The following is a 25,022-nucleotide window of genomic DNA, read 5'->3' as shown; positions in this document are numbered from 1 at the left end:
AACACATCTCCCTGGAATATTACACTTAGTATTACTTTCTTAGCTACAGTAAACACATCTCCCTGGAATATTACACTTAGTATTACTTTCTTAGCTACAGTAAACACATCTCCCTGGCATATTACACTTAGTATTACTTTCTTAGCTACAGTAAACACATCTCCCTGGAATATTACACTTAGTATTACTTTCTTAGCTACAGTAAACACATCTCCCTGGAATATTACACTTAGTATTACTTTCTTAGCTACAGTAAACACATCTCCCTGGAATATTACACTTAGTATTACTTTCTTAGCTACAGTAAACACATCTCCCTGGCATATTACACTTAGTATTACTTTCTTAGCTACAGTAAACACATCTCCCTGGAATATTACACTTAGTATTACTTTCTAAGCTACAGTATACACATCTCCCTGGCATATTACACTTAGTATTACTTTCTTAGCTACAGTAAACACATCTCCCTGGAATATTACACTTAGTATTACTTTCTTAGCTACAGTAAACACATCTCCTTGGCATATTACATCATTTATGCAGCAGCATACAAGACATTTGTGGACTCATCTTGTGAAGGTGGTGCAGCGGTCCTATGTGGGCAAATTTTGCCATCAAACTTTGTCATCAAAGTCTGGCATTCTATGGATTTAGGGTGGTAAACTCAGGAAAAAAACACAGCCACTATTGAATAGCAGGCTAATGTTAGTGGTTTCTTATCCAATGAATAGCAGGCTAATGTTCGTGGTTTCTTATCCATTGAATAGCAGGCTAATGTTCGTGGTTTCTTATCCAATGAATAGCAGGCTAATGTTCGTGGTTTCTTATCTATTGAATAGCAGGCTAATGTTAGTGGTTTCTTATCCATTGAATAGCAGGCTAATGTTAGTGGTTTCTTATCTATTGAATAGCAGGCTAATGTTAGTTGTTTCTTATCTATTGAATAGCAGGCTAATGTTAGTGGTTTCTTATCCATTGAATAGCAGGCTAATGTTAGTGGTTTCTTATCCATTGAATAGCAGGCTAATGTTAGTGGTTTCTTATCTATTGAATAGCAGGCTAATGTTAGTGGTTTCTTATCCATTGAATAGCAGGCTAATGTTAGTGGTTTCTTTGCAACGCTTGCAGTAAGCCACCTATTCCTTCCAAAATTTTCGAGCTCTAACTTTAGAATTGCGGATGACGTACTGTCCCATGAGTGACAGAAAACTAAGACAATCATGACAGAAAAATGAGCCAATCAAGCGCAACACTGTATTTTCTGCTGGCTAGCCCCACCACCACATAAAGCACTGAGCTAGGCTGAAACACCTGCATTTAGGAGCTGCATTACTCAAGAAAGCAAAAAAGAGACCATGTTTGTATGCGGATTTATTAACTCAATGACATTTATTTTAATTTATTTTTACATTGTTTGCAAACTGATATGTGACACATATTAATGCCAAAATAACAAGCAAAACAGCCAACCCCATTATTATTTTTTACATAATAGTGTGGTGCTCAAAACGGGTGGGACTCTGCCCGGAAAGGCGAATGAATGACCACTGATCAGGGTGTTGTGGCAGAACATACCTACTGTGAAGCATGGGGGTGGAAACATCATGCTTTGGGGCTGTTTTTCGGCAAAGGGACCAGGACGACTGATCCGTGTAAAGGAAAGAATGAATGGGGCCATGTATCGTGAGATTTTGAGTAAAAACCTTCCATCAGCAAGGGCATTGAAGATGAAACGTGGCTGGGTCTTTCAGCATGACAATGATCCCAAACACACTGCCCGACCTTAAAGCATTTCAAGGTCCTGGAGTGGCCTAGCCAGTCTCAAGATCTCAACCCCATAGAAAATCTTTGGAGGGAGTTGAAAGTCTGTGTTGCCCAGCAACAGCCCCAAAACATCACTGCTCTAGAGGAGATCTGCATGGAGGAATGGGCCAAAATACCAGCAACAGTGTGTGAACCTTGTGAAGACTTACAGAAAACGTTTGACCTCTGTCATTGCCAACAAAGGGTCTATAACAAAGTATTGAGATAAACTTTTGTTATTGACCAAATACTTATTTTCCACCATGATTTGCAAATAAATTCATTAAAAATCCTACAAAGTGATTTTCTGGATATTTTTTTCTCATTTTGTCTGTCATAGTTGATGAAAATTATAGGCCTCGCTCATATTTTTAAGTGGGAGAACTTGCACAATTGGTGGCTGACTAAATACTTTTTTGCCCCACTGTATATGCAGGATAACCATCTACCTGCTCTGCCCAGATTGCTTCCTCTCCTGCGCCACCTGGTGGTTCTATAGTTGAATGACAACTCTCTGGTAGACCCTCCCTACCACGTCTGTCAGTTAGGCCTCAAGGCTGTAATGCTCTACCTAAAGGAGACTGGCCTCGAGCTCCGCAACGCCATACAGCTAATACACAAACACACTTACACGTCTTACATGCAAATAATGGAGTTTTGTCACTCCCCTCATATGATGAGTAGTACCCTTGCCCTAGACCAGAGGTTCCCAAACTTTTTCACTCACATCACGCGCCCCCCCCCCCCTGCGTGCACGTGCCACGTCTATTTCTGTGGGCACAAGCACTGTTCATGACACAAACTGTTCACACCCCTCTTATTGGTGGAGAGAATGTTGCGGTTTAAAGGTTATTTCCTGCAATTCTACACATTTTTTGAGGGGGGGAGGCCCCACACATCCCCTGCCGAACCTCACACCCCCCCGGTCGAACCTCGCGCCCCCCACAGTTTGGGAACCATTGCCCTAGACCTGAAGATCAGGCTGTAGCGTACTAACTATAACTAACACAATGTTGTGACGCACAGGAGTACAACGTTCGTCACACATATACATACTGTACATTCTGTTTCTCTGTGGTCGGATCCAGGCGTGATGGCGGGGGCTAAAGGTGCGGAGGGGCCTTGGAATGTTCAGAGAGCTTGAGGAGAACAGAAGAGCAAGGGACTGGAGGAGAGAGGGAGAAGAAACTTGCAGTGAAGGAGAAAAATGTACCCGCCAGCAAGACAGATAAACGAGAGGAGCATGTTGTTGTTTTTTCTCTACTTTCAGCCTGCAGACATATTACAGACACACATAAAGGAGCCAAACTTGTTATTCAAGTACCGGCACATCATGTATTCAAACAATCATCAGCATGTCAGAGTGAAGTCAAAGCCAACAGGTCAGATCAGTAGACTCACACTGTTAGTAGTTTGACAGATGGAATGTTCTTACTTTTTAATCAAAGTCATTTCCAGGGGGATCATGTGCAGAAGGTATAGTGAAGGTGCTTTAATATCACAAGATTATTGTGTGCCTGATCTAAAAATAAAATGTCAATAGCAAAGCCCTTAAATGTGTCGGACCATTATGTCAGCATTCAAGTTTTCAAGATATATATCTTTAAAAATACAGAAATACCGCCGGTATGATGCAAAACGCATCATAGGATGCAAAACGCATCATACCGGCTGTATTTTTGTATTTTGAAATATCTTGAAAACTTGATTACTGACATACAACATGCAAAACATTTTGGGACTATATCACAATGGACTAATGAAACAAATACCAAAATATAGCTTTTGGGTGGAGTTTTCCTTTAGCCTTGTACAACGGTGTGTGTGTCTTTGTGTTCTAACCCAGTTCCATTACATCAGTAGCAGTGAGGTCACAGTGAGCCAGACTCAGTCCTGCTGTCTGCTCGATTCCACAACTAGCTCTCACAGTCTCACATCGAAATTAGACGTTCATCCATGTTTCTCAAATTTCGAAGTGTTTAATTTTTAAGGTTAGGTTTAAATTCAGGCATTACCTCAGAACTCTTAATGTTAGGTATTCAAGTTTGGGATAAGGCTTAAATCTTTAAAACAACTATATCGATGCAACCTTTGGCACCAGAGGCAGATGCTTAAGGCCATCTGCCAACCGAAACCTACTTGCCCTTCCTGTTGCCCCTAGTGGCCAGTTTCCATGTCACCTCCTGACGTCTTCAGACATCGAATACTGACTTGAATCACGGGTGACCTGGCTGCTCCTCCCCAGCCTCTGGAAAAACACAACCCCATCCCATGTCACATACACTCTGCTGGGTCAGTATAAACACCTGGGACACGACACAAACACTTTTGCTTTTCATGTATTGTGTATTTTAATGTGTATAGACTCCTTTCCAGTACACGACACACTGACGTCACGCACAGATGCGCGCAACTCACGCACAGATGCGCGCCATCTGCGCCCATAGCCTAGATGTACGTTCTTATGACTTCTAAACAAAATAACTTTTTGGGGTTCTCATGCGCTTACAATGATGTTTTGATTATTGCTTGAACAGTCGCTAAGATTATATTTGGTTGTGATCTTTGAAAAATAACTATTTTGGATGCAGCACATGTTAGCTAGAATGATATGTCATTGACAGGCTGTAGCAAAAGATAGTCTGAGAGCCATTTTACTGGTTGAAGTTAGTGTTTAAAAAAAGAAGGTATAATGCAGTTGAGGCATCGGCCTCGTTGTGGCAATGTTTGTGAACACAGAAAGGGGTCTATATGGATGTGTAGTTTAATGCGTATACGTTATTTTGATGTGTATTGTTGTGCTAAACAGGGCTCATCTCGAAATATTACCTTGTTCTCAGCATCATCTCCCTGTCAAAATAAAGGTTAAAAAACAAAAAATATATTAAAAAAAAAATTATCACACATTAAGTCATCCTAAGATACACTACAACTCCAGGGAAATGGTTTTGACTATTAAGTACCCATTCTGCTTATCAAGGTTCTCACACTCTTCTCACCTGCTCTTATTCTCTCTTCCTGTCCTCTTCTCACCTGCTCTTATTCTCTCTTCCTGTCCTCTTCTCACCTGCTCTTATTCTCTCTTCCTGTCCTCTTCTCACCTGCTCTTATTCTCTCATCCTGTCCTCTTCTCACCTGCTCTTATTCTCTCATCCTGTCCCGTTCTCACCTGCTCTTATTCTCTCATCCTGTCCTCTTCTCACCTGCTCTTATTCTCTCATCCTGTCCCCTTCTCACCTGCTCTTATTCTCTCATCCTGTCGTCTTCTCACCTGCTCTTATTCTCTCATCCTGTCCTCTTCTCACCTGCTCTTATTCTCTCATCCTGTCCTCTTCTCACCTGCTCTTATTCTCTCATCCTGTCCCCTTCTCACCTACTCTTATTCTCTCATCCTGTCCTCTTCTCACCTGCTCTTATTCTCTCATCCTGTCCTCTTCTCACCTGCTCTTATTCTCTCATCCTGTCCCCTTCTCACCTGCTCTTATTCTCTCATCCTGTCATCTTCTCACCTGCTCTTATTCTCTCATCCTGTCCTCTTCTCACCTGCTCTTATTCTCTCATCCTGTTCTCTTCTCACCTGCTCTTATTCTCTCATCCTGTCCCCCTCTACCTGCTCTTATTCTCTCATCCTGTCCTCTTCTCACCTGCTCTTATTCTCTCATCCTGTCCTCTTCTCACCTGCTCTTATTCTCTCATCCTGTCCTCTTCATCACCTGCTCTTATTCTCTCATCCTGTCCTCTTCTCACCTGCTCTTATTCTCTCATCATGTCCCCCTCTACCTGCTCTTATTCTCTCATCCTGTCCCCCTCTACCTACTCTTATTCTCTCATCCTGTCGTCTTCTCACCTGCTCTTATTCTCTCATCCTGTCGTCTTCTCACCTGCTCTTATTCTCTCATCCTGTCGTCTTCTCACCTGCTCTTATTCTCTCATCCTGTCCTCTTCTCACCTGCTCTTATTCTCTCATCCTGTCCCCCTCTACCTGCTCTTATTCTCTCATCCTGTCCTCTTCTCACCTGCTCTTATTCTCTCATCCTGTTCTCTTCGCGGACAGACGTTGACTTCCTGTCAGAGGTTGTGCGTTCTGGACATCTGGCCAATCATAAACAGACATGATCAGGCATTTTATCAATCCCACATTGACGGTTTCCACTAGCTTCTATATCCAAAATCAAAATTGGCTACAAAAATATGCTTTTTGGTCTTAATTTAAGCTTCGGGTTAGGCATAAGTTTGCAGTGTGTTTAAGGTTAAGATTAGGGCTATGTTTAAAATCAAACTTACCCCTGTCCCTTACCCTCCTCCCCCCACCCAGCCCTGGAGAGCTACAGGGTGTGGAGGATTTTGTTCCAGCCGGGCTCTAGCAAACATACTATCCAGTCAAGCGAGCAATTGAGTCCAGGAGTGATGTATGGCTGTAACCACTGATTATTCAGATGTTCTAATCTCATTCAAAAATATTATTATAACTTAACCATCAGTAGGACATCATCAGTAGGCTAGGAGATCAATATCTGTCCCTGGATCAGTAGGACATCATCAGTAGGCTATGAGATCAATATCTGACCCTGGATCAGTAGGATATCATCAGTAGGCTAGGAGATCAATATCTGACCCTGCATCAGTAGGATATCATCAGTAGGCTAGGAGATCAATATCTGACCCTGGATCAGTAGAGCAAAAACACCATACCTGAGGATCCTTTAGTGCAGCTCAGCAGCTGCCTGTAGTAAGACGGGTACACAGACAGCACAGATCATACACACAGATACCATTATCAAATACACTTTCTGACTAGAAGAGGAGCAACAATTCTTTATCAATCTGTGTGCCGAATTTAACAGTGAAATCTTAAAAACGCAGTGGCGCTTCCCCAAAGAAACACAAGTTGCGGGCGTCTTGTCTCTTTTATCGTGACAAACAGAACTTTCTTTGGCATTTAAAGTTTACAATACATAACCTTCTTTTGAAACCCAGTTTATCCATGTACTCACCTAACCGCGGAACAGCGTCTGTGGCAGGTGTAGCCTATCTCAGTTTTAAGTAGCATAGAGGCTGTCCTGTTCAGATCTAGGATCAGCTTGCTCTCACCAAACGCTACCTTTAACCATTGTCTCCAAAAATCTCCAAACTGACCTTAGATTAGCATCTAGGTGTGACTTCTTCGGATATTCGCTCAGTGTGCCATCCATCCTGGAAGTGTACTATGGAACTGCTTTATTAAATAAGACAGCTAGCAACATAATAAAGGCAATACTCAAATATATTCTCTCATCTAGGTCAAAAGGTCAAACAGAGAGGGTTGAATAAGGCTGAGATGTTTGGATTGATCAATTAATATTTTATTAACATTCATATTACAACTTTATTATTATTATATTACTTATTACTCAAAGACTAGGCAATTAGACTACTCAAAGGTAACCTATGATGAATTTATGTAGCCTACATTTGTACATAAAGGCCACATTTACTTTAGGTAAATATTTCAATTTTTTATTGACCAAATGTATCTTTTTTTTCTTGTTTTTGTTTTTTTGTGCCATACATTAAACATTTCATTTTCATTCAATGCATCACACATGGTCCTGAACGTTCTAATGTACAATAAAGGTACATTCAAAAATATATCTCTGCATTAAAAGGCCAGAATCTATACTTGTGACCAGGAGAATTGATATATAATTTGAATGTGGTTCCAGAGACAAACGGTGCTGTACTTTTGCACAGAGGCCTACATTGGTAAGGAGGATGGAGACTACAACCATTAAAAGGTTCCAACATTTCACTTTGTCACACCTGTGTATCACAATGTTAACAATGAGTAGAAATAAATGGAATTACTAACATAATGCAAGTCATTACCTGTTTGGCTTTCGATTTGTAGTCTTTCAGCAAGACTGTTGAACTTCATATTCCTCAGGATCTCTAGTGAGATCCTCACAGCCCCCTCCAGTCCCTAGGCCTCCCTCATCATATCCACAGCCCCCTCCAGTCCACGGGCCTCCCTCATCATATCCACAGCCCCCTCCAGTCCATGGGCCTCCCTCATCATATCCACAGCCCCCTCCAGTCCACGGGCCTCCCTCATCATATCCACAGCCCCCTCCAGTCCCTAGGCCTCCCTCATCATATCCACAGCCCCTCCAGTCCCTAGGCCTCCCTCATCATATCCACAGCCCCCTCCAGTCCCTAGGCCTCCCTCATCATATCCACAGCCCCCTCCAGTCCCTAGGCCTCCCTCATCATATCCACAGCCCCCTCCAGTCCCTAGGCCTCCCTCATCATATCCACAGCCCCCTCCAGTCCCTAGGCCTCCCTCATCATATCCACAGCCCCCTCCAGTCCCTGGGCCTCCCTCATCATATCCACAGCCCCCTCCAGTCCACGGGCCTCCCTCATCATATCCACAGCCCCCTCCAGTCCCTAGGCCTCCCTCATCATATCCACAGCCCCCATATCCCAGTCCCTCCCTAGGCCTCCCTCATCATATCCACAGCCCCTCCAGTCCCAGGCCTCCCTCATCATATCCACAGCCCCCTCCAGCCTAGGCCCCTCATCATATCCACAGCCCCCTCCAGTCCCTAGGCCTCCCTCATCATATCCACAGCCCCCTCCAGTCCCTAGGCCTCCCTCATCATATCCACAGCCCCTCCAGTCCCTGGGCCTCCCTCATCATATCCACAGCCCCCTCCAGTCCCTAGGCCTCCCTCATCATATCCACAGCCCCCTCCAGTCCATGGGCCTCCCTCATCATATCCACAGCCCCCTCCAGTCCCTAGGCCTCCCTCATCATATCCACAGCCCCCTCCAGTCCCTGGGCCTCCCTCATCATATCCACAGCCCCTCCAGTCCCTAGGCCTCCCTCATCATATCCACAGCCCCCTCCAGTCCCTGGGCCTCCCTCATCATATCCACAGCCCCCTCCAGTCCCTAGGCCTCCCTCATCATATCCCAGCCCCCTCCCCATGGGCCTCCCTCATCATATCCACAGCCCCCTCCAGTCCCTGGGCCTCCCTCATCATATCCACAGCCCCTCCAGTCCATGGGCCTCCCTCATCATATCCACAGCCCCCTCCAGTCCCTGGGCCTCCCTCATCATATCCACAGCCCCTCCAGTCCCTGGGCCTCCTCATCATATCCACAGCCCCCTCCAGTCCCTGGGCCTCCCTCATCATATCCACAGCCCCCTCCAGTCCCTGGGCCTCCCTCATCATATCCACAGCCCCCTCCAGTCCCTGGGCCTCCCTCATCATATCCACAGCCCCCTCCAGTCCCTAGGCCTCCCTCATCATATCCACAGCCCCTCCAGTCCCTAGGCCTCCCTCATCATATCCACAGCCCCCTCCAGTCCCTAGGCCTCCCTCATCATATCCACAGCCCCCTCCAGTCCCTGGGCCTCCTCATCATATCCACAGCCCCCTCCAGTCCCTGGGCCTCCTCATCATATCCACAGCCCCCTCCAGTCCCTGGGCCTCCCTCATCATATCCACAGCCCCTCCAGTCCCTGGGCCTCCCTCATCATATCCACAGCCCCCTCCAGTCCCTAGGCCTCCCTCATCATATCCACAGCCCCCTCCAGTCCCTAGGCCTCCCTCATATCCACAGCCCCCTCCAGTCCATGGGCCTCTCCATTGTATACTCCCTCCCTGCATTCTCTAGCTGTGGGGACAAAAATCATCCAGCACACCTTTTTTTCAGGTACTATTGAAATCTCCTTACTGTTTTGTCCTCCTGCTCGGCAATTGTTAATCTAAGCTTTCCATTGGGTCAGACTGAGCTGAATTTCACCCTAAATTTAGTTAGCGGGGAAGTTTACAGGTAAATCATTAGTGTGTTTATACTGTAGCTGTATTTAGGCTTTACAGAAGCTGTGACTAATCCACAATAGGACAGGATCTTCAAAGATGGAAGCCATTTCACAACCCTTTTTATTCTTGCCACAAGACTGCTTCGATTGGACAGAAACATACCTAAATAGAACATTGAATAATAAAGGGGCCAATCACATTCTATATTAAAAAAACAAACTAACAGGCTTTTGTTCCAAATGTCCATTTTATTAGATTCTACTGAAAGCAGTTGACAGCAGAACACACAGCACTATGAAGCCTCTGTTCCTCTCCCGTCTGTGGCAGGGCTTATTCAGGAGGGAGCAACGCTTACTGTACAGTCAGATAGAAATATAGCAAGACAGGATTTTCCATCAAATGGAATGAATAGGGACTCGTGTCATCTCAGCTCTATCCATTACATTTCTATCTGTAGCATTGTGAGTGTTGCCCCCTGTTCAATCAGTCACAGTCCTGCTTTGGGAGACTCATCTTAAAACCACTGACCAGCTACCTTCCCTTAACCCTCCCTGGACGTATCTCAATACTCTACTGTGGCTTCCTCTCCTCGTCTATTCTCCTTCGTCTGCACTGATCTGAAAAAAAGACAGGTAAGCAGTAGATTTCTAATATGAGTAATCTGCTTCCACCTGCCCCAGTTGTTTATTTATCAGTGCAGATGAGAGAAGACAGGGTGATGAAGCCAGTTTAGACTATTGCGATGCAGCCTCCTCCCTTCCCCCTCCTGGGGCAGGTATTCCTCCTTTTCAACTTGAACAGGTGTTGGTGTATGAAAAAGAGTATGTTGGGCATGTCGTCTGGTTGAGAGGGTGTTGCCATGAAGACACTTCCGGTCTGGTTCCTCAGTCGTCGTCCACCGTGGGGGTGATGGTTACCCCCCTCCTGATCTGGCCCCAGCCAATCAGACTGCAGAGAGGGAAGAGAACCCATGAGACACACAAGTAAGGATAAACAGCCGAACACACAAAATCCAGTGAAAACCCCTCTTCCATCTTACCGCCAATGTTTCTCCACACGACGACTGAGCGCAATCTTCTCTCCGACCTCAGTGCAGACAGGGTTGGTCAGGACGATCTTGGCCAAATCAGCCTTCACTGCACTCACTCTGCCGCCCGTAGACAGACTGCCGATGTTCACCATCAACACCTCGTTCTTAGACAGCTTCTGGACCTGAGGGGAGGAACAAGACAAACACAGGAAAGACAGCTTGAGTAAAAACAGAAAAGACGCACTGCCTGCCAGCCGCCTCGCACTGCCTGCCAGCCGCCTCGCACTGCCTGCCAGCCGCCTCGCACTGCCTGCCAGCCGCCTCGCACTGTGTCTCAGTAATCAAAAGATGCTTCCTCCTCTAAATTTAATACAAAAATCAGTATAAAAAAATCCAGTCCATTTCCATCTACAGCAGTTCAACACCAAGCCCAGGGTGCAGTGCTGACCTTGGCAGCCTTCTTGTCTCCTTCAGTGCGGACTCCCAGAAGCCTCCTCAACAGGAAGTAGGAGATTTCCAGCTCTGTGAAGATCTCTGGTAGCGCTCCGACCGCTCCCAGCACCTGACCAACCATACGGTCAGCTCTGCACAGGGTCGGGTCAATCTTAGTGCCAACACCTGGATAGGAAAGAGAACACACACCTGAGTGTTTATACTCATATTAGAAACACACACCTGACCCACCATAGTCACAACACACACACAGGTTCATACCAATGAGTCCCCCGGGTGCCGCATATTGCAGGTCGTTGTGTTCAGCGAACAGAGAGACGATCTTGGAAAAGATGGGTTTACACATTAGCTTCCCCTCATGGTCCTTAGACACAATGCCTGGACGCACCTCCAACTCCTGTCCCACCTGGAAAGACAGATATAAAAGAGGGAGGGAAGTACAGAGGGAGAGAACGGAGAGGAGACAGGAGAGAGAAAAGAGGAGAGGATGAACGAATGGCAGAGGTTAATGAAAAGCAGAGCGCTTCATAAGAACTTTGCACACATTGAACCACTTGCCCATGATGCTTTGAGGCAAAGGGAAGAAGCAGGTGTCCTACCTTGAGCACGCCTTTTAGTATACTGCCTCCAGCCACACCTCCTTTCAGGTCATCTACCTCACAACCCGGCTTGTTGACGTCAAATGACCGGATCACTGAAACCCGTAAATGCACGCCACATCAACACATTATTATAAGCATAACAGAGACAGCTGGGTTCAAGTCATCACGTGTGTCTGTTCTTACCGATGAGTCTGGGTTCTGAGGTGAAGTCTCTGATGGGGACAGGGATCTTCTTGACAATGTATTCACACACCACCTCTATGTTGTACTTCAACTGTGCTGAGATAGGAATGATAGGTGCCCCCTCTGCCACAGTACCTACACAGACGAGGAGAGAGGTTACACACAGACGCACGAGGAGAGAGGTTACACACAGACGCACGAGGAGAGAGGTTACACACAGACGCACGAGGAGAGAGGTTACACACAGACGCACGAGGAGAGAGGTTACACACTTTTAAGAAGGCAGAGGGGTTAAACAAACAGACATACTTCCCTCAGACAAACACACACACAAAGCTTTACAAGAGTGAGCCATTCCAGCCACTGACCCTGTACGAAGGCTAGGATCTGTTCGTACTGCTCCTTGGCCTGGCTCTCCTTGACCAGATCAATCTTGTTCTGGAGGATCAGGATGTGTTTGAGCTTCATGATCTCTATGGCAGCCAGGTGCTCAGAGGTCTGGGGCTGGGGACACGACTCGTTACCCGCTGGAAGAGAGGGATGTGGGTTAAGTTACCGGGAGCTGATCAGGTGATGGGGATTGTGATTATTGTTCAATCAGTAATGTCAGGAGTAGGATTATTATACAGTATTGATCAGCAGAAGTGTGTCTTACCAATGAGCAGGAGGGCAGCGTCCATGACAGCTGCTCCGTTCAGCATGGTGGCCATCAGAATATCGTGACCGGGACAGTCCACGAAGGACACGTGTCTGACCAGTTTGAAGTTGCCCTTGGTTCCAGGGATGTCTGTAGGGAACTCATCAGGAGTACTGGAGCCACACGACCTGTAGCACTCTGGCCTGGGACAGCTGGGGTCATCCAGCTTATACACCTAGAGCAGGGAGGGGAACCACATCATCTATGCTTTTGGTACTGTACCATTTCCATTCACTCCTTCTACCCACGTCACGCCCCATCCTCGTGTGTTGCCAACAGTTACGGGTGCTCCTACGTTATGGGTACTCAACCTTCATGTATTGGACCTAAACAGTGCGTTGTTTACTTACCTTGGCGTTAGCGTAACCTAGCTTAATGGTGATGTTTCTCTCCAGCTCGTTCTTGAAGCGGACAGTGTGAACCCCTGAGATGGCCTTGACCACCGTAGACTTTCCGTGGGCCACATGACCAATGGTGCCTACAGGCCAGGAAAGAACAGAGGGTGTTACTGGAGGTGCTCAGGCAGTAGAGATGGGTGTTAGGAATCAACACTCACAGTATAACATTGTCAATAATTAGCCCTCGAATCCTTATTTTCCCAATGTCAAATTTGCACATTTAATCACAGGCTAAAATTGGGAGATCAGGTAAGGGGCAGACTATATATGGCTGAGGTCCTCATGTTCGACAAGACACCAGTTAGACAAAAACATCCTGTGGCGTAAGGCATTAGCATCGAACAGCCCCCCGCAATATGCAACTTTTCAGTGAAGTTAGGAACCAACACACACAGGCAGTTTGAAAAAGCTAGCCTTTGCTTTCCTAACAGAAATTTGCATCCTGTAGAACAAACTCAAAAGTTCTGCGACACTGTAAAGTCCATGGAGAATAAGAGCACCTCCTCCCAGCTGCCCACTGCACTGAGGCTAGGAAATACTGTCACCACCAATACATCTACGATCATTTCAAAAAGCATTTTTTCTACAGCTGGCCATGCTTTCCACCTGGCTACCCCGGCAAACAGCTCTGCAACCCCAACAGCAACTTATCCAAGCCTCCCCCACTTCTCCTTCACCCAAATCCAGATAGCTGATGTTTTGAAAGAGCTGCAAAATCTGGACCCCTACAAATCAGCTGGGCTAGACAATCTGGACCCTCTAAAATTATCCACCACAATTGTTGCAACCCCTATTACTAGCCTGTTCAACCTCTCGTTCGTATCGTCTGAGATCCCTAAAGACTGGAAAGCTGCCGCGGTCATCCCCCTCTTAAAAAGGGGGAGACTCCAGACCCAGACTGTTACAGACCTATATCCATCCTACCCTGCCTTTCTAAAGTCTTCGAAAGCCAAGTTAACAAACAGATCACCGACCATTTCGAATCCCACCGTACCTTCTCCGCTATGCAATCAGGTTTCAGAGCTGGTCATGGGTGCACCTCAGCCACGCTCAAGGTCGTAAACGATATCATTACCGCCATCAATAAAAGACAATACTGTGCAGCCGTATTCATCAACCTGGCCAGGGCTTTCGACTATCAATCACCGCATTCTTATCTCAAATGACTGCCTTGGTTTCTCAAATGACTGCCTCGCCTGGTTCACCAACTACTTCTCTGATAGAGTTCAGTGTGTCAAATCAGAGGGCCTGTTGTCTGGAGCTCCGGCAGTCTCTATGGGGGTGCCACAGGGTTCAATTCTCGGGCCGACTCTTTTCTCTGTATACATCAATGATGTCGTTCTTGCTGCTGGTGATTATCTGATCCAACTCTACCATTCTGTATACGTCTGGCCCTTATTTGGACACTGTTAACAAACCTCCAGACTAGAGGTCGACCGATTAATCAGGGCCGATTTCAAGGTTTCATAACAATCGGAAATCTGTATTTTTGGGCGCCGATTTTGCAAAAAAAAAAAAAATGTACACACCTTTATTTAACTAGGCAAGTCGGTTAAGAACACATTCTTATTTTCAACGATGGCCTAGGAACGAGGCAGAACGACAGATTTTTACCTTGTCAGCTCGGGGAACCAATCTTGCAACCTTACAGTTAACTAGTCCAGGTGAAATTGTGTCACTTCTCTTGCGTTCATTGCACGCAGAGTCAGGGTATATGCAACAGTTTGGGCAGCCTGGCTCGTTGCGAACTAATTTGCCAGAATTTTACGTAATTATGACATAACATTGAAGGTTGTGCAATGTAACAGGAATATTTAGACTCATGGATGCCACCCGTTAGATAAATACGGAACGGAATTTTTGAGGTGATAGGTCAGATTTGAAACTAAGGCTCGTATTTCTGTGTGTTTATTGTAGTTAAGTCTATGATTTGATATTTGATAGAGCAGTCTGACTGAGGGGCGGTAGGCAGCAGCAGGCTCGTAATAGTCAAAGGTATATGGTTGAGAGAGAAATAGTCGACGCGTTATAATTCCTGTAATAACTTGCGGCTGAACTTGAAAGGGGTTCCTTCGTTATTTTACAGATCATGTCTTCCATAGAGGATGTCTTGATCTACTTCAGATAAGGTCTGTGTTTCGTGCTTAAACCGCCTCAGCGTTTTGATACCGTGTAAATCTCACTAGGATAAGGTAACATTTGTCAACATATTTTCATAAATCCACTCTACAAAAAAAATGTTTGCTTATATTTAGCCAATATCGATCAGAGTTACCTTGTCCTATGGATATCTACACAGTTATAAAATTGGCAAGCTGGTGTAAGCCTACACGAAACACAGACCTTATTTTAAGTGAATCTAAAAATATCCTATGGAAAAAATGAATGAAGGAACCGCTTTTCAGATTTTGCTAGAAGGTGTCATGGGAATTATGACTCGCACTTTGGTAGTCAATTCTTACCATGTCCATTTGTAAAATAGTATTTCCTGCATATAGAAATTAGTTTTTGTTTTCAACATTCATCACAGGTAACTTAAACTATTTTTATTCAAACAGTTGAGAGTATTTGTCTCCCAAGCAGACTCTTCAGTATCATTGTCACTTCAGAGCTATGTGTGTGTTTTACAGATGGCAGAGAAAAGCAGAGCACCAGTGTGGGACTATTACATGGAATTGGCATTTATTTGTGATAAAGATGTAAGCATGGGGTCAGCAACGGCTAAATCAAAAAATACCACCAACCTGTGGAATCACCTTAAGAACACCCATCCAAAAGCCCATATGTATTATATTAAGTTAAAATAAAAGTGTTCATTGTTCATTTAGTATTGCTGCAATTGTCATTATTACAAAAATGTGTATACACACACACATCAAAAATAGGCAGATTAATCGGTATCGGCTTTTTTTGGTCCACCAATAAATCGGTATCGGCTTTTTTTGGGCCACCAATAAATCGGTATCGGCTTTGAAAAATCATAATCGGCCGACCTCTACTCTGGATGGTTCTGACTTAGAATATGTGGACAACTACAAATACCTAGGTGTCTGGTTAGACTGTAAACTCTCCTTCCAGACTCGCATTAAGCATATTCAATCCAAAATTAAATCTAGTATCGGCTTCAAATTTCGCAACAAAGCATCCTTCACTCATGCTGCAAAACATACCCTTGTAAAACTGACTATCCTACCGATCCTTGACTTCAGCGATGTCATTTACAAAATAGCCTCCAACACTACTCAGCAAATTGGTTGTAGTCTATCACAGAGCCATCTGTTTTGTAACCAAAGGCCCTCGCTTCATATTCGCCGTCAAACCCAATGGCTCCAGGTCATCTATAAGTCTTTGCTAGGTAAAGCCCCTCATTAGCTCAGCTCACTGGTCACCATAGCAGCACATGCTCCAGCAGGTATATTTCACTGGTCACACCCAAAGCCAACTCCTCCTTTGGCTGCCTTTCCTTCTAGTTCTCTGCTGCCAATGACTGGAACGAATTGCAAAAATCACTGAAGCTGGAGACTTATATCTGCCTCACTAACTTTAAGCATCAACTGTCAGAGCAGCTTACTGATCATTGCACATGTAAATAGCCCATCAAACAACCTTATCCTGTTTTTGTTTTTTTGTTCCTTTGCATCTCTACTTGCACAATTGACTGTATGTTTGTTTATCCCATGTGTAACTCTGTGTTTGTGATGCACTGCTTTGCTTTATCTTGGCCAGGTCGCAGTTGTAAATGAGAACTTGTTCTCAGCTGGCCTACCTGGTGAAATAAAAAAATATCACTGCTGCTATTAGTGTTGTCACCATACCAGTGTCGCAATACTAGAAAGTAAGGAAGCAAAGAATAACAAAACATGAAGCAGACTTCATTTCTTGAGGAAAACAATCCTAAAGTTGGTAAAAACAGCCTTGTTGTCACATGTTTATTTTCCAAGCTATAGCACACAATACTGTACAAAACACGACAATGCCCCATTTCCCCTCAGGAGACTGAAAATATTTGGCAGGAGTCTCTCGGATCCTCAAAAAGTTCTACAGCTGCAGCATCGAGAGCATCCATCACCACCTGGTATGGCCACTGCTTGGCATCCGACCGTAAGGCGCTACAGAGGGTAGTGCGTATGGCCCAGTACATCACTGGATTTTTATTTTATTGTGTTATTTTTTTACACTTTAGTTTATTTTGTAAATATTTTCTTAAAAGTGCATTGTTGGTTAAGAGCTTGTAAGTAAGCATTTCACGGTAAGATCTACTAGACCTGTTGCATTCGGCACATAACATTTAAATGACCATAGAGTGGAGTCTGCTTAGTGTTTACTTTTTTTGCCATGGAAATTCTGGTATCACGATACTGGTATCATGACAACACTAGCTGCAATAGGGGACTGGTTCACTCACCAATGTTGATGGTGGCCTGTCTGCTGATGATCTCTTGGGAGAGAGGGGTCAGGATGGACACATCCTGTTGAGAAAACACACACAGGTCAATGAATTAAAGGCATGGTACTTAATCTGGAGTGGGCTAAATAACAATGAGAGATGTAGCCATGAGAAATAAGGAATGGATGAATAATTTTGTGAGCTAAGACATTGTGAAGCAGACAGAGGACCGTTTGTATTATAACCTGAAAGGGTAATAAATTCTGCATTAGTAAACGGGACCTGGCAAAGGCTGCGAGTTTAGCCTACTTGACGACGTACTCTGTTGATGTGACCATCAGGTGCAGATGGTACAATGATAACATCCACAGCAATAAAAGATGGTACAATGATAACATCCACAGCAATAATATCGACAAATTTTACAGCTAAACATATTTGAATTCCCGCGTATCTTAGTTTTTTTTTTGTGTTGATTACAAAGATGTGCTGCTGCGACATTTCCTGTGCAGTCAGGGAAGATGATGTACAGAACAGCTGTTATAATTCAACAGGCAAATGCACATAAACAACGACAAATAGACCTGTAGAAAGCTAATGTTTCTGTATTTGAAAGAGGAAACTGCCTTTACTCATTAGGCGGGGCTGAAAATGGACAATCCCCACGCTGACAACCAAGCTAACGTTAGGTAGTTACTGTTAGCATTTGCCGGTAGAACAGCCACTTTCCCGGTGCCCGCAACAACATAATGATTCACATTTTTTTCTGATGACTTTTGGGGAACCAAACCATCACTATCCTTATCATCACTGCTGAAAAGATAAACACTCACCAGCGAATTTAAATCTTGTTTGGAAAGATGAGGCTGACCCAGCGTTATTCCAGACTCGTCACCCGCCATCTTGAACATAAAAGGAATTTCAGTATGCTGTGGAGATTGCCTGAATTATTTACACTGAATTATACGCAGTAAGAGTTTCTTATTATATGATCAATAGTAAAACTTTGCAGTTATCAACAATCAGCTGTTTTATCATGTGTCCTCTTGAATTTTACTATAGATATGTATTATTTCGTTTTTCTTTGATGAATGAATAAAAAGAAAAGGGTCCTACAAGGGATGATGCAATATTCTAATTCACACCAAATTCAATGTCCCTCTTTACACAATATCCACTGTTGCGGTTGACAGCTACTGTGAATAACCGTATACAATTCATTCCGTTTCTTCATTGTGCTTTTGCTTGATTTATTCCTCCATCACAAAATAAAATATAAAGAAATTCAGATACCTGGGTCCGTCCTTTCTTGACGACGTCATTCATAATGTGTCCATTTGTAGTTTTTTCATAGGGTCCGCCCTGGTACAATTATAAATTCTCTCGCTCGCTTTGCCAATCCATAGTTTCTCATTCTCTGTATCCCTTCAATCCTTCACCTGCATATAGGGAAAAGGCTAAATATTTTTAACATCTTCATCCCCCCTAGGCCATTTTGTTTTGCTCTAGCTGTCAATGGGGCTGTACTTATGAGTATGTGATTTTTTTTCTTTTTTCTCACCTTTATTTAACCAGGTAGGCCAGTTGAGAACAAGTTCTCATTTACAACTGCGACCTGGCCAAGATAAAGCAAAGCAGTTCTGCACAAACAACGATATTCTAAATCAGAACCGTGCAGAGTAGTGATGCTAGACGGGCGGGCGGGTGCGGGCGGCGATTGGCTGAAGAGCATGCATTTAATTTTACTAGCGTTTAAGAGCAGTTGGAGGCCACGGAAGGGGTGTTATATAAAAGGTAGATAGATATGTCCCTTTTCACACTATCATGCTGATCTGAACTATACTGGCTAGGTTTATTTTGTATTTTTACATTTTCCTTTCCACCATATATCTATAACAAACTAATATACAGTATATCCTTGTTTCCATAACCTGTGATTGATGCATATGTATGACCAGACCAGAACAGTAGGTTACAGCTCTGCTCATTAGTGTACAGTTTTCAATGTTGTTCCCCACCTGTAAATGTATCTGGGGACAGATTCATAAACACTGCCCTATTGGAGACAAGAATGTCTACCATGCAGTGATTCAATTGCCTTTATTGTTATTTTAATGACCTGACTAGATCATAAGGGAACAAATGTCCAGACAGAGGATTGAGTTTACGGTTTATTAACCCAACTTCACACAGGCTACTGTTCGACCGTAGCCCACGCCAAATAAATGAAGGATACCCTATAAAACAACCGTGACCTTCTCTTGTGAAGGCCAGACGTAAGGGAGAGAACAATGACTAAACCCCCCCCACACCACTCTGCCAACCATCAGGATGCCCGGCATCAGAACATTCCAGGCATTCCTGTGATTGGCAGATAGCGACCCCGCGAACACTGGGTACTGGTAAGTACAACACAACCAACTAATAGTCTAACACATAACACACAGCTGTCTGTGTGGGTCGCTACATTATTATGGAAGATGGGGTGTGAGCATGCTACTTGCTATTGCCTCTGCCAAGAGGCCTCTGAACCTAGATCAATGACTGCACTCTTTCCAAGTTTCATGTTTTTTAAATCTCATGTGCACACGTACAGTGAAATGCCTTTCTTGCAAGCTCTAAACCCAACAATGCAGTTCTCAATAATTATGTAATACAAAAAATAACAAGGTAGAACAAAAACACAAGAAATAAGAAAAATACAAGAAAGTAAGTAAGCATACTCTATACAGGGTCAGTCAGTTCTAGTACCATATTTACAATGTGCAGGGATACAGTGAGTGTTTGTGTGTGTGTGTGTTGGAGTGTCACTGTGTGTGAGTGTGTAAGGACATGTGAGTGTGCATAGAAAGAAATACAAATAAAATACAAGGGTCAACACAAAAAGAGAGCGAGAGAGTGAGAGAGAGAATAGTTCATTACAAGGTCAGTATGAGGAAGAGAGGCCTTAATTATTCTGTACTGCAGCTCTATAATCGCTCCTCAATTATTCTGCACTGCAGGTCTATAATCCCAGGTTGGCTCAGTATAGTACACCTGCTTGGTGATTTTGATTGACAGGCTCACTTCAATGCACAACGACGCCACTACAGTTCCGTTCGAATGGGCTATACCTCAGGAAATTACGTCAGTGCAGAGAATAATATGGCGTCTGCAATGGCTATGGACTTCATGGACAAACAGTATTTTGATATCCAGTTAAAAGAACGAAAAATTGAAGCCGCAGGGGGATTCTAAATGGACGATAAGGAATCTTCGGCGATGCTTTTTTATTGTCCTTTTTCTTGATCTCGGCTATACACCCGCAGCCCATGTCAGAAGGAGCCAGGTCTGTCTGGTCGAAGAGGGGTTGTGGGGACTCGCAGCGCCGAGGTAAGAGACATTTTAGTCTGCTAAACTAGCTGGGTAATTACACGGGATGTCGTGAGCTACCAGTCACTGTTATTCGTGACCGTTATATTTGAAGAGTTTAGATTGCAATTCAGTGTGTATTGCCGTTAGCAAGTTGGATAGCTACATTGACTATCAATTTGACACTCCTGTCATGGCCTTGCGTGGAAAATAATCAAGCTGTGATTCCCTCGACTGCGCGAGCTCACTGGTTAAACTCAGAGTTTACAAAATAAATGACTGGTTTAGCTAACGTTAGTTTGCTAGCCAACACGATTAGATCAAAGATTACATGGTGAGTCTATAGACGTGTTTTGAGTCAATTAAATGCACTAGCTAAATTACAATCATGATTTAATTCATATAATTTTTTAAATTTCTAGCTAGGTTTGAAGAACATAAGTTTTTCTCTCTCTCTCTGTCTCTCTCTCTCTGTGTGTCTGTCTTTAGATCAGGGCAAACATAAACAAAGGAAATGTGAGCGTCCCCTCAGCATGCTGTCAGCTAAACTCGAGACTGGCCTCGAGGCCCCCAAAAGGTACCATCTCCATGACAACCATAACATCCATTCCAGGGGAAAACGAATGTCCCCTTTCATTAAAGCCACGGAAGTTCCGACTGCGATACTGCATGCATTGTTAGCAAAAAACAGGAACCCTCAATTTTAGTGAATGGAAAAATGACAATCATCTTGTAAAAAAAAAAAGTTTAGAAGATAATCATGGTACCAATAATTGCTTCTAATACATGTTCTGAAACAGATTTAAAAAAAAATCGCACTCAGAAAAAGTTAAAGATAATTGAGTTGCTAATAGTAGGCCATCATTTTGTTCTTTTGTTTGAATTTGTTCTTATTAACTGACTTGCCTAGTTAAATAAAAAAAACAGTACCCCTGTCGGCCCTCAACTGGAGTTTCTCAATGAGAGGGGCAGTACTGAGCTAGCCTGCAACGTCACTTCCTGGAGTAGCTCAAACTGCGAATGTTAAGTCTCCACGAGACACCGTCTTAGCGCATTGAAGCCACATTAAATCAGTTATCAAAGACAGTACAGTATGAAGATAGGCAGAAACTGCTTCTCCAATAAAAATCCCTGATCACACGTGTAGGCGACGTCATGGTGACGTTGGCTAGCTAAGCTCATGCATAGAAACAGTCGTTCGCTCTGAACTACGCATGTGCAGGGCGTCAAATCAAAGCCACTCCTTCCATAAAAAGTTGTTTTTGACAAAAAATGAAAACGGTTGGAGTAATACCTAAGACGTTGGCTCGAATCTAGGTTGTGCCTTTAGATTTTGGAAAAGTGAACTAAGGAATAATTTTTCACTTCTCTCATTGACTTCTCAAACCCCGGCCTGGTCTGTTTCGCAAGCGTTCCCGGAAGTCTCCCAATGTTGCAGCTCTGGGTTTAGAAACTCTGTGGTGCTATTGAGTCTTCATGTAGGATTGAATGGTGTCATGTGATCGATGACTTTAGGTGGTGGGCTGAAAAACGAGGGAGGAGCTGATTATTTGTGTATATGTTCCTCATACAAAGTATATTTTCACACTGTCTGCTCAGGCAAATTTGCCAAACTGCTAAGCTTAGAACAAATCAGAACTCCCGTACATACCCCTCATGATGAAGGCAGCCAATGGCCTGCTTCTATCTAGGATGTAAATGCAGCCTACACATATCGCATACCTTGCAATACAATCTTCTCTAAAAACAGCTGGGCAAAATGTATACAATGTGCGCTGCAATAAGATAACCAGGGTTTAATTATTTTATTTACACATATATATATATATATATATGCCCAATTTCAATGTTCTCTCATTGCTTCATCCGAAACATGACCCGCCAAACCGTGCTTCTTAACACCCGCCCACTTAACCCAGAAGCCAGCCGCACCAATATATCGGAGGAAACACCGTTCAACTGACGAGAGGTCAGCCTGCAGGCACCCGGTCTGCCACAAGGGGTCGCTAGAGCGCGATGAGCAAAGTAAATCCACTCCAGCCAAACCCTCCCCTAACCCGGATGACGCTGGGCCAATGAGACTCCTGATCATGGCCGGTTGTGATATAGCCAGGGATCGAACCCGGGTCTGTATTGACGCCTCTAGCAATGCGATGCAGTGCCTTAGACCGCTGTGCCACTCGGGAGCCCCTAGGTTTAGTTTTCTAAACAAGATGAGTTCTCAAATTTCACCATCTGCCCAATACCATGGTGGGCATGCATAATGTTGGATGCATTGGAATATAAAGTATGGAGGAGAATGATAAATGGTCTGCAGGATTATATAAAAAGCATCTGGAAAATGAATGTTTGAGTTTTAAATACTAAATGTTCAGTGAATGTGAATAAATGTTGGTGGTTTAAATGATTAGCTTAACTTTCCTACTGATCTTCTAAAAGTTGATGATGGTAAATACATGCCAATCCATTATTCTACTGCTAATTATGACTGAATGAGGAATGTTTCCCATAATGTACACTACCATTCAAAAGATTGGGGTCACTTAGAAATGTCCTTGTTTTTGAAAGACAAGCACATTATTTTTGTCCATTAAAATAACATGAAATTGTTCATAAATACAGCGTAGACATTGTTAATGTTGTAAATGACTATTGCAGCTGGAAACGGAATATCTACATAGGCGTACAGAGGACCATTATCAGCAACCATCATTCCTCTGGTCCAATGGCACGTTGTGTTAGCTAATGGAAGTTTATAATTTTAAAATGCTAATTGATCAATAGAAAACCCTTTTATCAATTATGTAAGCACAGCTGAAGACTGTTGTCCTGATTTAAAGAAGCAATAAAACTGGCCTTTAGACTAGTTGAGTATCTGAAGCATCAGCATTTGTGGGTTCGATTACAGGCTCAAAATGGCCAGAAACAAAAGTCTTTCTTCTGAGAAATGAAGGCTATTCCATGCGAGAAATTGCCAAGAAACTGAAGTTCTCTCTACAACGCTGTGTACTACTCCCTTCACAGAATGGCGCAAACTGGGCAGAATAGAAAGACGAGTGGGAGGCCCCGGTGCACAACTTAGCAAAAGGACAAGTACATTAGAGTGTTTAGTTTGAGAAACAGACGCCAAACAAGTCCTCAACTGGTAGCTTCATTAAATAGTACCCGCAAAACACCAGTCTCAACGTCAACAGTGAAGAGTCAGGGATGCTGGCCTTCTAGCAGCCTTTTTATCTGGCCAGGAGGAAAGAATGGAAGAAATATAATTTGAGTATAGGAATGGGGTCCTTGGAGTCTCAGCACGCGTTCTCCTCTTTCAGGAAAAAGTTATATTCACACATCTGACCAAACATTCTCAGTAGCTTTAGGTCTAGGCCACGGCTTGGTTTGAATAATCTTTTGTATTGATTTTCAACATACAGTTTTGATGAACAATTTAATTTTGGGTTTGTCGTCCAGGTGATTCAGAGAAGGGCGTTGTTAGTTTCTCCCCGGACACAAGGGCCACTGTCCTCTGATTGGCTCGGAATACCCCCTCTGACATGCCCGTGGCCAATCAGAGGTGAGTGTGCAGTGTGTGTGTGTGTGTGTGTGTGGGAGTGAATAGTGTGTTTGTGCATGCATTTGTATCTGATTGTTTGTGGATGGGTTTGCTGCTAGTGTGTGACGCTTCGAACACACCGACAGAGTCATTGCATTTTGGTACACCAGAATTACATTAATTTCCAATGAAACACTGCATTTGCCTTGCAGCATTGTGTTGCAGAGGCAGTTGCAGTGCGTTCAGTGTGGTGCATACTATCCAACGTATGCATCAAACTCTATGCGTAGACGGCTTGACAGAAATGGTAGCAGAAGGTGAATGTTGAAATGTTGTTGCACACATATCCCGATGTTGCGTACTATTTAGCTCAAAGACACTGTCGGGGTGTTTGAAGCGTAAGCGCGCGCGCGTGTGTGTGTGTGCGTGCGTGCGTGCGTGCGTGCGTGTGTGTGTGTGTGTACGCACGCAGCACCCATTTCTGTGTGGGTGTGTATTTCAGTGCCTGTGTGTGCGAGAGCTGAACTGCTGAGGTGTGAATGTTGAATGTTCTTGACGTCATTCCAGAGACTGTCTTACACACGTGTTAGAGAGAAACACAGCATTGTGTTTGGTCTGTAGTGTGACGGATCCCTTTTGAGTGACATGGTGACATGGTTTTCTACTCTTTCATCGGTCTGTGGTTGAACGGTAAAGCATTAGTACTGTCATACTACCAGTGTGTTATTGATCCCTCTCCTTACTGGAGAAAAGTGTTATTAAG

General features: G+C 44.0%; 2 protein-coding genes across 3 annotated transcripts in view; one reads left to right on the top strand and one right to left on the bottom strand.

Moving 5' to 3' along the window:
* Positions 1 to 9,845: 9,845 nt before the first annotated feature.
* Positions 9,846 to 18,305, bottom strand: LOC115121009 (eukaryotic translation initiation factor 2 subunit 3-like). The gene is made up of 11 exons (XM_029650003.2): positions 18,201 to 18,305; positions 17,386 to 17,449; positions 12,933 to 13,060; positions 12,541 to 12,757; positions 12,254 to 12,412; positions 11,886 to 12,020; positions 11,700 to 11,794; positions 11,362 to 11,506; positions 11,096 to 11,265; positions 10,657 to 10,829; positions 9,846 to 10,565 (listed from the first exon to the last, which is right to left on the bottom strand). The coding sequence occupies exons 1-11, from the start codon at positions 18,276 to 18,278 to the stop codon at positions 10,502 to 10,504; spliced, it is 1,428 nt and encodes a 475-aa protein (XP_029505863.1). The 5' UTR covers positions 18,279 to 18,305; the 3' UTR covers positions 9,846 to 10,501.
* Positions 18,306 to 20,503: 2,198 nt separating this feature from the next.
* The window catches only part of LOC115121016 (kelch-like protein 15), a 40,879-nt gene continuing 36,360 nt past the window's right edge, over positions 20,504 to 25,022 (top strand). The window contains exons 1-2 of one of the 2 annotated variants that reach the window (XM_029650017.2): positions 20,504 to 20,739; positions 24,178 to 24,280. In XM_029650017.2, coding sequence (XP_029505877.1) covers positions 24,261 to 24,280 — 20 coding nt within the window. In that variant the 5' untranslated portion in view covers positions 20,504 to 20,739; positions 24,178 to 24,260. The remainder of the gene's footprint in view (positions 20,740 to 24,177; positions 24,281 to 25,022) is intronic. The other variant, XM_029650019.2, reaches the window with a different exon arrangement.

This window comes from Oncorhynchus nerka, linkage group LG6, assembly GCF_034236695.1.
Source record: "Oncorhynchus nerka isolate Pitt River linkage group LG6, Oner_Uvic_2.0, whole genome shotgun sequence".
Taxonomy (NCBI): Eukaryota; Metazoa; Chordata; class Actinopteri; order Salmoniformes; family Salmonidae; genus Oncorhynchus; species Oncorhynchus nerka.
The sequence above is the reverse complement of the archived record's forward strand: the minus strand, read 5'-3'. Positions and strand labels throughout refer to the sequence as shown.

Coding starts and splice junctions, on each gene's coding strand:
- LOC115121009 (XM_029650003.2), bottom strand. CDS start 18,278: ATGTTCAAGATGGCGGGTGACGAGTCTGGAATAACGCTGGGTCAGCCT. Junction 12,758..12,932: donor TAGGTTACGCTAACGCCAAG/GTAAGTAAACAA, acceptor TCCCTGCTCTAG/GTGTATAAGCTGGATGACCC. Junction 12,413..12,540: donor CGCTGCCCTCCTGCTCATTG/GTAAGACACACT, acceptor CCTCTCTTCCAG/CGGGTAACGAGTCGTGTCCC.